This window comes from Ctenocephalides felis, unplaced genomic scaffold (assembly GCF_003426905.1).
Source record: "Ctenocephalides felis isolate EL2017-DRISC unplaced genomic scaffold, ASM342690v1 CF-g0.4_SCAFFOLD_03573, whole genome shotgun sequence".
Lineage (NCBI taxonomy): Eukaryota > Metazoa > Arthropoda > Insecta > Siphonaptera > Pulicidae > Ctenocephalides > Ctenocephalides felis.
In genome coordinates this window covers 2,402,278-2,418,236 of record NW_020539727.1, presented here as the reverse complement: position 1 = coordinate 2,418,236, position 15,959 = coordinate 2,402,278, and the positions used below count along the sequence as shown (strand labels likewise).

The following is a 15,959-nucleotide window of genomic DNA, read 5'->3' as shown; positions in this document are numbered from 1 at the left end:
CTACTGCATTCATGATAACATACTCCATTGTGAATGAGCATATGACTCTTCATAGTACCTAATTGTATGAATGTTTTATTGCATATACTGCATTGATGGAGCGTTCTTCAGTGTGTATCAATATATGACAGTTTATATTATCTAATAGTGCGAATTTCTTATTGCATGTATTGCATTTCAGATGATCTACTCGTGTGAAAGTCTTGTGACAAAGTTTGCATTTGAAAGGGTTTTCTTTTCTATTACTAGGCATGTGATGAACCATATGCTCTTTCAAATAATGTGATTCTGCAAATGATCGATAAAAAATGTAACATTCAAAGGCCAATGTCTCGATTGACTCCTGTTTGACTGCTTCTTCTATAGTCACTTCGGAATTCATGAATCTTTCTAAACAAGTTTCATCGTTATCAGTACACGATTCTGATCTAACATTAGCATCAAGATCATCGAATTCATCCTCAATTTCGCGTTTAGTGTCTTCTTCTGAATATTCTGGTGGTTCGATTTTAATTGCTTGATTATTCATAAACTTCATTGTTTCTTCTGACATTTTTAAATACTTTCTGCTTTTACTCACTAAATAATCACGAAAATAGTCGTGGGCTAAATAATAATCTAATTTAATCAACAATCTTTTACAATTTTATAAACGAATTCAATTGAAATTACAATTATTATTTGACATTTAGAACATAGCGTACATTCTTAAAAAAATGAGACACTTACCAAATCGTTTTGGTAATTAACAAGTGGCGCGTCTTTTCAAATTCAATATGGTTTGCTAGGTGCCAACATGCTTGAAATTCAGTATTTGTTTTATAATATAGTTTTTCAAAATATACTTTAAAATTTAAGTATCAATCCACCATTACATTTTTTATATTATCTTTTATATATATTTAAAAATAAACTGAATAGATGACTGCCTAGTAATGCAGTCTCAACTAAATTCATTTCCCTCCTGGTGTGTTCATAGTAAACTGGATCATGACTGGATCTAAATATTTCTCAGTGCAAAATTATTAGTTTTACAAAAAGCGCGTTTAGACTCATTTTGATCATAAAATTTCTGACACCTGCAACAAACAGGTTAAATCTTTATTTATTCTCTTCATGTTTCCGACTATGAAGTGCCATGTGTTTTTTTAATTTGGTTGATAGAGTAAATCCCTCATTGCATATTTCACAATTGTAAGTATCTTTTCTGTGATGACACAGCAAGTGCTGTTTCAAATTATATAAACGTGTGAATGACTTATTACAAATATTGCATTCATGCGGGCGTATTCCATTGTGATAGAGCATGTGACTTTTCAGATGACTTATTTGTGAAAATGTCTTATTGCATATACTGCATTTATGGGGGCGAACTCCACTGTGAATCAGCATGTGACGTTTCAGATTACCTAATTCTGTGAATGCCTTATTGCAGATATTGCATTCATGGGTACGCTCACCACTGTGATAGCGCATGTGACTTTTTAGATATCTTAAATGTGTAAATGTTTTATTGCATATAATGCATTCGTGGGGACGTGCACCATTGTGAATGAGCATGTGACATTTTAGATTACTTAATTGTGTAAATTTCTTATGGCATATACTGCATTGATGGGGGCGCACTCCACTGTGAATCACCATGTGACGTTTCAGAGTACGTATTTCCATAAATTTCTTATCGCATATATTGCATTCATGGGGGCGTACTCCTTTGTGCATTAGCATGTGTCTCTTCAGACTATTTGTTCGTGTAAATGTTTTATTGCATATATTGCATTCATGGGGGCGCTCATCACTGTGAATAATAATATGACTTTTCAGTTGACTCAATTGTCTGAATCTCTTATTGCATGTATTGCATTGATGGGGGCGCTCACCACTGTGAATGAGCATGTGGTCTTTCAGATGACCTACTCGTGTGAAAGTCTTGTGGCAGATTTCGCATTCAAAAGCGCTTTCTTTTCTATGACTAGGCATGTGATCGACCATATGCTCTTTCAAATGATGTGATTCTGCAAACGATCGATAACAAATGTCACATTCAAAGGCCAATGTCTCGATTGACTCCTGTTTGACTTTTTCTTCTATAGTCACTTCGGAATTCATGAACCTTTCTAAACACGTTTCAACATCTTCAGATTCAGACTTAACAACAGCATCAAGAACGTCAAATTCATCCTCAACATCACCTTTAATGCCTTCTTCTAAACATTCCGGTGGTTCGATTTTAATCGCCTGATCATTTACATACGTAATTGATTCTTCTGACATCTTCAAATACTCTCACTGCTTTTACTCACTAAATATACACGAAAATAGTCGTGGGCTAACTAATAATCTAGTTTAATCAACTATCTTTTTCAATGCCATAAATTCAATCATTACATTTTAATTATTTGACATTTGAAGCATAGAGTGTGCTTAAAGAAAGATGAGACACTTACCAAATCGTTTTGTTATTTAACAAGAGACGCGATGGAGACGTGTATCGTGTATGAGACAACGAGCACGAAAGTGCACGAACGAACATGACGAACAAGAAAACACAAAGAAGAACAAACACGAACATAAACGAAGGCATTCCAAACGAACTTGAACAAACGCCTAATAGCAGTGAGGCTTGAACCTTCTTTGTTTGAGGATGTACCCTGAAACGTCAGTTTTATTGTTTAAAGTGGCGGGAAAGAGAAAAATTATTTAAAGTGATCAAATCTACAAAATTTGGCAATAACATCAATATCATAGATGAATAAGCATAATGATCAATATCTCATGATAGTCACAACATAAACTAATGCAGGACTGCAGTACTACACATATTAACTGAATGAAAAATGTTTATGCGTGGTAGCGTCCACACTACACATACAATTTCAAATTCCGCTCATAATAATTTTTTATTATTTTTAATTCAAATTTATAATTGCATGAGTAAATAATATTAAAATTAATTTGAGTTCTGAATACCTGAAACACTATAATTTCATATAAAAAACAGCAATAACAAGGAAGAAAAAATATAATTTATTTGCATATATTAACTACTTTAAGAATTAATTGACGAAATGGTACTTATCATAAAAACAAGAGAAACAAAAATAAATTGCAATGAGCACATCGGACAACGCGCGGGTTCTTCTCGTAAGACTTAACAGTCAACAAATGTTTTAAATTATAAACAAAAAAAGAGAAGAAGAGTATAGTTTTTATTATTAATTCTAATATGGAATTATTTCTTAAACTATAAGGTTGTTTTTTCGTCTTCGTTTTTTTACCACTGGAATTTAACTATATTTTTTTGAACTAATAATTATATGATTTGATAACTTATATTTTAAGGTTTGTGTGTAAAAAATTCTAATCAATTACTCGCTGTAGTGTTTGGATGGTGTCACTCTGAATACGAAAAGAATTAAGCTGCATTTCCGACTTATCTTACTCTTTGGCTGTAGAAAAGTTATTAATAATACTGTTTGAGTCAAAATGAAATTGACCAATGTGTATAGAAATGACGTGTTGATAGTAGGACAGTGGAAAAATTGGTTTTCTAAAGTTCATTCCTGGTATTTTGATGTACAAGATGCTCCAAGTCCAAGAAGTACGCGATACTGATAAAAACGCGAGAAAGGCATTAGATGATGCAAACCGACAAATAACAATACATGAGATCACATTGAGTTAAAAATAATCAAATTCAACAGTTCATGACCGCTCAAAAAGTCTGGGATTTTCCACGAAATTCAATGTATGGTTTTCATAGAAAGAAACGTGTGTCTTCGTACAGGCGTCCGCGATTCGCCTCTGAAAAGTCCTAAAAATTATCAAGTTTTGAAGCGAATTGTCACTAGGAATATCAAATGGGATGTAAAGAATACAATACACGCAATTGCCCATGAAACAAAAAAGAAAAACCTGCTCCAACAGATGCAAAGCTGAAATTTGCAAGAAAAGGGTGATGCTGTATGTTTGGTAAGATTTTACATTTGGTTCATTTTTCAGTATTTCCAGGATAACTAAACGGTTAATTTGGATGCCTTATGTCATCAGCTGGATAAACTAAATGATATACTTCAATAGAAAAGGTCAGAATTATCCCACAAGAAGATATAGTCCTACATCAGGACGACGCAAGACCTCAGATAAGTTTGGTCATTGTAAGCTTGTATTGTATCTTTGGGAAGCAAAGACACATTCATCATATTCTCCAGACCTGCCATCATCGGACCATTATTTTTTTTCCGGCAAATCAGCATGTCAAAAAGCATTTTGATCGGTTTTTTGCCAATAACGACCAAAAAATGTATATGAGAAATATGACAAAAGATGTTCGATCAAAATTTCCAATACATAATTTCTCAAAGTATACGTGCCAAATATGAATTTACGAAGTTACTTTCCAAACAACCCAGAGCTATAAGTAGCATTTTGCCTTAAGGCAAGTTGCAAGAACTGTCCGATACGTGTTGATACTTGTTATGCTTATTTATGCATATCTATTTTTGTTATTATCAACAGAAATTAGAATTAGCTTAAAAGAAGCTAAAATAAATATTTTGCTTTCATTAAAAACGATTTTTAATTAATATCTTAAAACATACTTATAATATCTGTATACAGATTAATTAACTTAGAATTATGTAATTAACTATAATCAATAGCAAACTACAAAACACCACAAAACGTACAGATGATTCGTCGGCTTGACATAGATTTGTTTACCTATCAACCTAACTGTCTAACTGTTCACCTGTTTATCTGCTCACATATCTACATATTTATCTATCTACCAGTTCATCAGTCTACCAGTTTATCTGTCCACTCGTATACCGTCCACCAATTTGCCAGTTTACTTTTTTATCTATCTACGTATCTATTTCCCTACCTGTTTACCTGTATATCAGTCTACTAGTCCGCTGGTTTACTTATCTACCTATTTCCTGATTGCCACGGTTTTATTAAATACTAATGTTAAAAATCATCTGTTAAAAAATTATAATAATAAAATATATCGAGTAACGTTTGGTCACTAAATTGGGTTGAAAATTACAATGAGAGAATAGAGCTTAACAATACATATTTATACATTATTATACAGGTAACCCCAGGGCCGGATTTAGAAATTTGGCGCCCCGGGGCACTGACAAAAATGCCGCCCCATCCCTGAAATTTTACGAACTTTCGAACTTTTTTTTTAAAGCAATCGCGCTGCGAGGGACAAAATATTGAAGCGCGCAAGCGCCGCGTCGCAGTCTAACGGATAAACAATGTTACAGAACTTATATAAATGTAAACAAAATTTATTCTTATTATTATAATATCTTTAAAATCTGATAATGTAACGTGCATATTTTTCAAATTTTTTTATTGGATCATCTAAACCGCTGAACCTGCCCCCCATAAATTTAAGCAGTTATTTATTCTGTAAATTTTTTTGAATGTGATTGGACGCTTTTTTCTCAAAAACTGAATTATCATTTTTGGCATTTTGGCCCGAATCTTCAAAACAGATGGACCTGCCTTGACAGATAAATAATCAGCACGTCTTCTTATCAATAGGAATCATAAATCGGTTGATCCGTGTTCTCGAAATCGACTTGAATAATTAAAACATATTAGATTTGAATTAATGGGGAGACGTGCTGATTAGCGTTTGGTACAGGCAATTACGAAAAATGGTAATTGAGTTTCGATATTTCTTTGCAAAAAGTTCATAAATTTCGAAAAATTTCAAAATACAAAAAATGTGTTTTAGAAGTCTTTTTTTTTTCATTTTTCAATAAAATTTAAAGCGCTTTATAAAATGTAATTTTCAGTACGGGATGTTTCAGTAATTTGTCTTAAGGCACAATATCTTGAGTCACTAGTTTAAATTTTTTTTTCGATAAGCTTGGAAGTGCACAAATGCGTCATTTTAAGAGGGCTCGAGAACTGAAGAACATATATTTCTTAAACTTTCAGTTTGTTTACGGATCTTTATATTAGCCAAATTGCCAAATTTGATAACTTATTAACCAATTTGATTATTTACGTTCGGAGAGGGAGGCAAGGCAAAATAATAAATTTTAGTTATCGTTTATTTCAACCCAAATTTTGCATTGCAATCGATTGTTAATTATATTTCTTTAAATAAAAAATGTTGTTAAAAATGTTGATTATATTGTATAGAATTTTTTTCTCACTATCCAAATTTTGCCGCCCCCTAAAATTTTCCGCCCTGGGCAGTAGCCCCGATTGCCCCTACTGTAAATCCAGCACTGGGTAACCCCCCTCCTAACACGGTACTTCTTTAACACGAAATCGCTATAACACGAGAATTGAAACCATCCCCCTTCTGACAAAATCTTTGTGAATCATTCTTTCCCAGATTAAATTTAAAAAAAATTAAAATTAGTCAAATTAGGTCTAGCAATATCGAAGATAAGGGGCAAAAGATGCCAAAAATGTGATTCAGTTATGGAAATAATAAAATATATAAAAAGATATTTCCATATATAAAAATATATTAAATTTTGTGAATATAAAACTTTAAAAAATGTGATGACCATTTGTTTCTCGCAAAATTCACCAGGCTCACTTGATTCCCACACAGTTTTTGAGAGAACGGAGCGTCCGATTTAAATAATTCAAAATACATTTTACTTTTATTGACAAAATAAAAAACTGATTAAATTTTTGGGAAGGCAGGTCCAGCGGTTTCGGAGACCTACTAAAAAGAGTAAACAAGGGGTTCAAAGCATCGCGCCTTAAGGCAAATTGCTGGAACTTCCTGTACCGTAACGAAATGTTTCAAAAATATTGAATGTTTTCGAATAGATTATTATAAATATTGTAACATTGTTATGAGAATTATATAAACCAAATTACAAAGTTAAAATTATTTGTTTGAAGTATATAAGTGTGCTTTTAAACGTTCTAAAGTACTTTAGCAAGGATAAAAATTAAAATCTGAATTATCTTCGATAAACAAAAAAAATTTTAAAAAAAATTTGTTTTTCCAAAAGCAATTGTTTTGATAACACAAGCGAAATTTTCAATTTCAAATCGAATGCTTAGTTCTCTCACAAACTACTCACAAACCAATTTTTGCACATTTTGCTCTTTATCTCCAAAACAGCTGCAAGTACCATCATTACGAATTTAATGTCTTTTAAATCATTCCAATCGGATGCCCGGTTCTCGCAAAAATCAATTTTCATTTTCTGCACTCTTTGCTTCGTATCTCCGAAACGACTGGGCCGATCTTTCTCAAAAACTAATCAGCACTATTCCCCATCAGTAGGAATCGATTGCTTTTTCAATCATTTGAAACGGTTGAGCGGTACTCCCGAAAACGTCGACAAAAAATTGTATCCACACACACATCCATTTTTTCTGAGGTATGCCAAAATATTCAGAAACCTTCAAAACGTGAAGATATGCAAAAATTTTCATTTTTGATTTTTGGCCCATTACTATAACTTACCCTACAGAAAGTTAACTAGTCGTGGTGTTTGACGTCGTGCCTTAAGGCAAATTGCTGGAACATCCCGTACCAAAAATTTAAATTTTTTATAAAAAACTCTTAAAATATTTTGAAAACTTTGAATAAATTAGATTTCTTAGAATTTTAGGAAACAATTGACTTTTTTGAAGAATTTGTTGTTTGCATTTTGAAAACGTTTGAAAATTTTGAACATTCTTTTTCAAAGCAATCGCGCTGCGACAAAATAATAAAGCGCCTAATAAGCCAGTGGTCGGGAAACTTTTGGAACCCCAACATGTTTTTGTGCAACCTATCACTACACCACAAAAAAAAATTAACTAATAATTGGAATCTGTTTGCAACATATTTCTGTATAACCTGCCACAATGCTTAGATTAACGGTTTGCTACATTGTTTGTTACTTCTGACGGAACCCATAGAAATATAAACAAAATTTATTATTGAAACTTATATTTGAAATTATTATAATTTATTATTGAAATCTTTATAAAATATATGATGATTTAAAGTGCATATGTGTAAATTAGCAAATCGTATTGTCTGGCAAAAACAAACCTTTCCTTCAGGAAGTTAATAAATATCTGATATCAGTACTACTTGATTACAAGCTGGCCAAGACAGGTATCGAATTCGGAACCAATAGTTGCTAATCCACATTATTAATACTTAATTTGGCAGATGTAACAATTGGCTTGATATCAATAAATTCATATTAGGTGATGTACAATGTATATTTCATTCTATTTTCATATGCATTACATTATATTGCATGCAGGAATATTTTATAATATAATTCCAAATATTTAACATCAGTTTAACAAATATGTTCAAATTTTGTTGATTTTTATCACACTTCCGACTATAAAGTGCCATGTGTCACTTTCATTTCTTCAATTGACTAAATCCTTTATTGCATATTTCTCATTTATGCTCTCTTACAACACAGCATGTGACGTTTCAGAGTACCTGATTGTGTGAATGTCCTATTGCATACATTGCATTCATGGGGACGTATTCCACTGTGTATGAGCATGTGAGGTTTCAGAGAACGTAATTCTTTAAATTTCTTATTGCATATACTGCATTCATGATGACGCACTCCATTGTGAATGAGCATATGACGTTTCATAGTACCTAATTGTCGAAATGTCTTATTGCATATACTGCATTCATGGGGACGTACTCCATTGTGAATCAGCATGTGACGTTTCAGATTACCTAATTCTGTAAACTTTTTATTGCATATACTGCATTGATGGGGACGTACTCCACTGTGAATCAGCATGTGCTGATTCAAATGACCTAATTCTGTGAATGTCTTATTGCATATATTGCATTCATGCGCGAATTCACCACTGTGAACCTGATAGTGTTTTTTCAAAGCAACCAATTCATTGAATGACTTATTGCAAAATTTGCAATCAAAGGAACGTTCTGCAGAATGTATATTCATGTGTATTTTCAACCCTTTTGCTAGTTTGAAAGTCTTATTACAGATTTCGCATTTGAAATGGCTCTCTTTGCTATTAGTAGACATGTGATCGACCATATGCTCTTTCAAATGATGTGATTGTGCAAATGATCGATAACAAATGTCACATTCAAAGGCCAATGTCTCGATTGACTCCTGTTTGACTTCTTCTATAATCACTTCGGAATTCATGAATCTTTCTAAACACGTTTTATCATCCTCAGTACATGATTTTGATTTAACAATAGCATCAGCATCATCAAAATCATCCTCAATTTCGTATTCAATTTCTTCTACTGAATATTCTGGTGGTTCAATTTTAATTGCCTGATTGTTCATAATTATTTCGTCTGACATTTTTAAATACTCTCACTGCTTTTACTCACAAAATATACACGAAAATAGTCGTAGGCTAAATAATAATCTACTTTAATCGACAATCATTTTCGAAATCATAGATAATTTCAACTATTGCACTTCAATTATTTCGGGCATTACATTCATTATTTGACATTTGAAACATAGAGTCTGCTTTTAGAAAGATGAGACACTTGCCGAATCGCTTTGTTATTTAACAAGTGGCGCGCCTTTTCAAATTTAATATCATAGATGAAAGAAGATTATATGTTTAGGATGTTTAATATACTCCTCTATTCATAAAAAAATTGCTAAATGCCCTTTTCCACTAGTCATTTGTAAAAATTACATCCAGATTTTTTCACATAAAAAATACTAATGTTTTATATTTGTTGAAAATATTTTTTTTTAAATATTTCACCATTTCAAAAAGCCGGTACAATTTTGCATAAGAGGAACTAAATATCCTTATTTATTATGGTCCGATTCTTTGAGGGTTTTGGACAGTGGCGTAACTAGACCCTCCGGGGCCCGTGGCAAAATGTGTATACGGAATATTTACTCAAATCAATGGAACGTTTTGGATTTAAATTTTTTACTGTGCTCCAATCCGTATGAAATTTTGGAATTAGGTTCATCTTACTCTCAAGTTCAAAAAGTGAAAATAATTTAGACTCAACGGTGGATGACACCCATTCTCAGTGGTGTAAATTTAGTTGTTTTCAAAATAAAGATATCGATAGAAGAACTAATTAAAGAAAAAAATGTTTCATAATGTTTTTAAAAAAGCAAATACTTTTCTTGCTACTAAAAATTCGTTTCTTGTTGGCGTTTTTTTTGCAAACATCTCCAAAAATATACATTCTAACAAAAATCATGTAATGAACAAAATTATATCAATTATAATCTTCATAAATCGGTGTTTTAAACGTGTCGTTGGAACAATATTATTATTATTCAAATCGGTTGATCCGCGTCGTTTCCGAAACCGTCGACGAAAAAATGTATCCACACATACAAACATACATCAATTTTTTCTGAGGTATTCCAAAATGTTCAGAATCCTTTGAAACGTAAAGATATGTAATATATGCCTTATATTTTGCAATTACTATAATTATAGTAACTATAACTATAGACTATTATAATAATCATCTTACTCGAGTAAGATATAGGCGAAGTTAAAAAGTTAACAATTTTTAATTAAGCCTTAAGACAAATTGCTGGAACTTTTCCAACCAGAATAAGATATTCAAAGAAAAAAATCAATAATTATAAATATTGATCAATGATTAATACTTTTTTTTTACTAATTTAGTACTAATTTGTAATGTTTTAGTTTTAGGAAATTCAGATCTTGAAAATTAATAGGATAAAATCAACGCAAGAAAATTATTGAGTGTGTGTTCATGGAATAATTATCTCTGTCATATGATCGTAGGAACTACATAGTCATCATAGATAAAAGAAGAGTATATATTGGCTATGTGCGAAGGCATGGAAGGGGAAGTCAAATCGACCGAAGCGTTCGTAGTGGCTAACTTGAAGCACTAAAAGGGGCTATATAAAACAAAATTTAAACAAAAACACATAATGATTTTTTTATTTCAAATTTAATAAGATAATAAAAATGAACCACCATGTCTGTTTGTAGTGGGTTGTAGAAATACCAGGAGAAAAAGTGACTGCAAATTCTATACATTTTCTACAGCTAAGTGGAAAGAAAATCAACGGGAAAAGTGGATCGCAGCGGTTAGAAGAATAAAGTAAGTATCATAACCTCTATTGTTATAAAATACAATTTGGAGTATTATGAATTGTTGTAAAATTGTTATGTTTAGAAAAAGAAAAATTATAAGTCAATAAATGTTGTATTATCAAAATTTAATGCTTACTAAAAAAATGTTTTGTAAAAACAATGTAATTAATGCAAGCCTAAAATAATGAAAAATACATATTTATATATTGTATATTGATATGTATAACTATTATCTATATATTAATTACATTTTATTATATAATAATTGTAATTTTATGATTAAAAGAAAAAATAAAAGTTATCACATAGCGAAAAAAGTTTATTTTGCAAAACAGTTTAATTAATACAATGCTGAAATAATGCGAAATATATATTTGTAGTGTTGATGGATCACCGTGGGTTCCCAAGCCCTATGATCGCATTTGCAGTGAATCGGTCGAGGTATTGAGTCCTACCTACTTGTCAACTTGGTACTTGTCTTTATAATAATGTCTAAATTATGTCTTTATAATAGTGTCTAAGTCTTTAGTTTGACCAAAAAAATGAGTAAATTAATTTATTATTTACTTATTCTATTTATAAAATACTATTTAGAATTATTATAGGGTTTTTATTAAGAACTATTCCGAGATTGAGGACGTAAGAGGGTGACTTAACTTAACATTATAAAACTATGGACGGCATTTCGGGGGGAATTATCAAGATATACTTAACTAGGTTTTAAGTACGGTTGAAGTAAATTGAAATTTCAATAAACATTCAGCTTTCACATTATTACTGTAGATTTTTTATTATATTTATAACAATTATTTAATATCTTTTTTCTTTAACAAACATTAAAACCCATGAAAACCACACAACGACCCCACACTGATAGCCCCAATTGTTCATATTTTTACGGCGCTGCATGGGCGCTGCAGTCACGCTCGGAGCAAATGACTAATTTGTTCACAATGTTTTCAATTCAAAATTTGTTTACAATGTTTCTAAGATGTTTGGTTCTATTTTAGATATTAACAGATGGAAGTGAGTTGAACATATTTAACGCAAGACTTAACTTTGCCAAGCCTGATTTAACTGAAGTTGCCAAGAGAGTTAAACATAATACATATTATGAATAAATAAATAATTATTTTTATAGGCTAACATTTTAAGGACTATCAAATATTAGTTTCTAATGTTGCAACTATGTAATATGTAAATTTTGTATATTGTAAATGATATTATTTAATAAAATTACTAAATATCCGAAATTGATTCTATATTCGCAGGAAATTTAATTAAATAATTATGTAACATAAAAGACACCTACATGCATAGATAAGTAAACATAACTAGATCGCTATCTGAGGCCATTTGACATTACCGCCATTTAATATTTTTAGCGATCTAAAGGAGGCAGCACTTGTTCAGTATATAAATCAACCGCTGGTATTTCCTAGATATGGTTCGCATACGTAATTCAAAATAAGAAAATCTAAATAATTTCTTATATTGGAAATGAGAAAAAAAAATACGAAGTACAAAATATATTTTCAAATATATCACAAACATTTTTACATAACAATTAAATTTTTTATAAATGTAATAATCAATATATACACAATAATAAGTATTATAATTTTACATTTATAAATAATTAAAAAAAGTATTCACAATGGTATGATAAATTTACAAGGAACGATCAATATGATTTACTTAATGATCAATAATATATACAGAGATTGTTGTAGTTCGGAATAACAAATTCAGAAGGAATCACAAATAATGCAAAAATTTAAAAAGTTAAAAGTACAAATACTTCATAAACAAAAAATCATAAGACATAATATAATAATATTATAAATAATATTTATATATATAAATATATTGATATCAAAATTGAGAGTAAACTGAATTCCTAGGATTAAAACGTTATCAAAAATTGCCATAAAAGATCAAAAAGTATCAACATTGTGTTTACTATGAACAGAAAAAGTTTTATGCACGTGCAATTGTTCATCTACATCCACAATAAGAGATTTTAAATCAGAACTATTAACCCCACCTTCAGAAAAGTAAAAAGCAACTGGTTGCTTCCAACGATTCTTCACTCCTTTAATCATGAAAACAAGTGCATGATCCGGAAATAAACATTTTCTGCCATTTGCTAACTCTACAAAACCAACAATGTGATCCTTTTACGATCATAGACAATTCTGAAGATAGTGATATTTCATCAAACATCAAAACACAGTATTTGCTACTCTCATACTTTTTATGAGAAATAGCTGAACTTAATTAAAAGACACTCATTTATACCGCTATACAAAGGTATCTCTGAAAGCAACTTTCTCATGTTTGAGGAGATGGCAAAATAATATTTGTCTCCAAAAGTAGTAAGCCTTTGGAGACTTTTTATACAAACTTAAAGCAAGAATTTTGTCCTCGTCTGTGAATTTCTTCCTTTCGGTCTTTTAGTATGCTCTCTTAATTGAGACAATATAAAATTTCTTGCCCTTACATTAGTGTTTCCGGAATATTTGAAAACTTTTCAGAACATTGTATACTTTGTTGCAATTTATCCCTTAAATTATTACATTGTTTGTTAATTCTTCTTATCTCCCAGAACAAAATTTTGGATGTATCATACATTTTACACCTCCTGGTGTAAAGCAACGAAAAGAGTTAAAGCACTTCTACGTTTAATCAGTGAATACTGAAGCAATTTGCAGTTACCTCCTAGGACATCTATTAAATATAATAACATGTTTTAATATCACAATTGATTAATTAATTATTATTGCTGTAATTAATATAAAAAAATACCTTTCCGGAAAACTGGTGTCAGAATAGGTGACTGTTTTAACCCGCACTTGACAATCTTAAGGGTACTGCAAAAATCTTTTCTGAGGTTTAGGTCTCCATCTCCTAACTGAAAATATAAGATTAATTGTCAGTAATTTTCTGCAAAAAGTATGTGTTCCATAAGTAAGTTCCATAATGCTCAAAGAAGCTAACAAAGGAAGCATATTAATGTATAAATTATTAAAAAAAAGGTAGAGTACCTGAGTTAAGTGAGCAACAATATCATGTAAAATTAATGTCTAAACAACTTGTATTTATCTACCTGAGATGGGATTAATATTCTTTGACATCGGTATGTCTATGCTTTCACATTACATTTGTGAATCGACACACCAAGTTCTAAAATAATATAAGTTTTTTAAAATCTAACTATCAAATACATATATTATTTTATTATTATTCTTACGGAATCTATGTTTATCCAGGAGACAATTCTCTTCTAGGTAAGGATTCCCAACAAATCGGTAGGGCATTAATTTTCAAATTTGTCTTCGAACTTTTTGGCAAATTTCAACTTTACAAACATTTGTAAAGTGCGCATCACAGACATAACAACGTTTGCCACAATATAATGAGTTAAATCGTCCATTAAAGGATTATTCGTCTCTGCACCCAAATTGAAAACATCTAAAACATTTTCATTATTTTTATTATACAAATTTATTATAAAACACAATAATCATTATATACATACCTGATCATTAGATGCCGGAAAGACATGCACTTTATATTATTTCTGGAGTTACCACAATTTGGTTCACTGCACTTTGCCATATTAATTTGATAATAATTCCTTGAACACAATTAATATAAACAAAATACTTCAACAACGTAAATAAATGCTTCACTACGGCTTCACTATATAAGAAGGTAAAATGGCGATTAATTCCGCTCAGCCATCTATTTTCTTTTCGATTAATGAGATTGAAACAAGTAGCGACATCTTTTTTTCGCTAAAAATAGATCCTCGCCAAAACAGTGTAACGAGCATTTGTTCGGAGATAATCCCCATGCCTACATGCTTTTTTATTCAATTTAGATACGTAGCAAAATGCAACCGCGGTGTATTAGTGGCAACGAAGCAGCCGTTACGTTCTTGCCCGCGAAATAGATACTTCTGTGTGCCCTCCCAGGTTACGTACCTGGTTCGTGCGGACGTGCCAGCGTTACGTAACATCATGGCTTTGTTACGTTTGTGGGTTACTGGGTAACAATTGTTTTAAATATTGTCAAATAGATATAATTATAATAGTTATGTTTTTATCGATCATAATATAGCGACGATCTTTTCGCATATAAAACCTTGAAAATGTTTACGTTAACTAGAGATGCAAAATGAATTCATTTAGTATTAATTCAGTATTAATACATCTGAAAATATATTTTCATTATAACACACATAAAATATATACATTTAAAAAATGAATTGTAAGTAAATTATATTTAAAGTGTAAACTTTTTATTTTTAAAAAATTTGACAAAAAAAAAAAATCTGAAAATTTTGATATTTGTTTAAACCGTACAAGTGAACTTTAAAAATCAATAATCTTGGTACCAAACCCAAAAAGTTTGTGACAAAATTAATTCTAATTTTTAAAACCTTTATCGAAAATCGTGGACAAAAATTGTAATCAACACTACACACACATACACATAACACATACATTTTTTCTGAGTTATGCTAATCAAAATGTTCAGTAGAGTAAGCTAAGTAATAGTAAGCGCAAAAATCCAGGGAAATGAAAGCCGAAGCGCATGGAAGCAGAAAGTTTGGAAAGAAAAATATATGAAAAATAGAGGAGGGGGCTCACTTACTTGTGGTGGCTCTCACACTATGAACCTGCCTTCGAACAGACTACCATTTATTATTTATTATTATGTAACAAATGATTTGATATCAATAAATGCATATTAGGTGATGTGCAATGTATATTTTATTATATTTGCATATACATACATTGTATTACATGCAAGAATATTTTATAATATAATCCAAATATTTAACTTCAGTTTGATTGATTTTTATCACACTTCTGACT

The 15,959-nt window shown here is 30.8% G+C and overlaps 3 protein-coding genes and 1 pseudogene across 3 annotated transcripts in view; all 4 read right to left on the bottom strand.

Moving 5' to 3' along the window:
- Positions 1–2,497, bottom strand: part of LOC113389235 (pituitary homeobox homolog Ptx1) — a 197,194-nt gene extending 194,697 nt beyond the window's left edge. The window contains exon 1 of the mRNA XM_026626294.1: positions 2,448–2,497. The gene's annotated coding sequence lies outside the window, so the exon portion shown is untranslated. The remainder of the gene's footprint in view (positions 1–2,447) is intronic.
- Positions 59–553, bottom strand: LOC113389292 (zinc finger protein 366-like). Its single transcript, XM_026626341.1, has one exon. It carries the CDS (start codon positions 551–553, stop codon positions 59–61), a length of 495 nt encoding a protein of 164 aa, XP_026482126.1.
- Positions 1,102–2,274, bottom strand: LOC113389291 (annotated as a pseudogene).
- Positions 2,498–8,411: 5,914 nt separating the features above from the next.
- LOC113389290 (zinc finger protein 525-like) lies at positions 8,412–13,178 on the bottom strand. The gene is made up of 2 exons (XM_026626340.1): positions 13,062–13,178; positions 8,412–9,284 (listed from the first exon to the last, which is right to left on the bottom strand). Exons 1-2 carry the CDS (start codon positions 13,176–13,178, stop codon positions 8,412–8,414), a joined length of 990 nt encoding a protein of 329 aa, XP_026482125.1.
- Between the last annotated feature and the right edge of the window lie 2,781 nt (positions 13,179–15,959).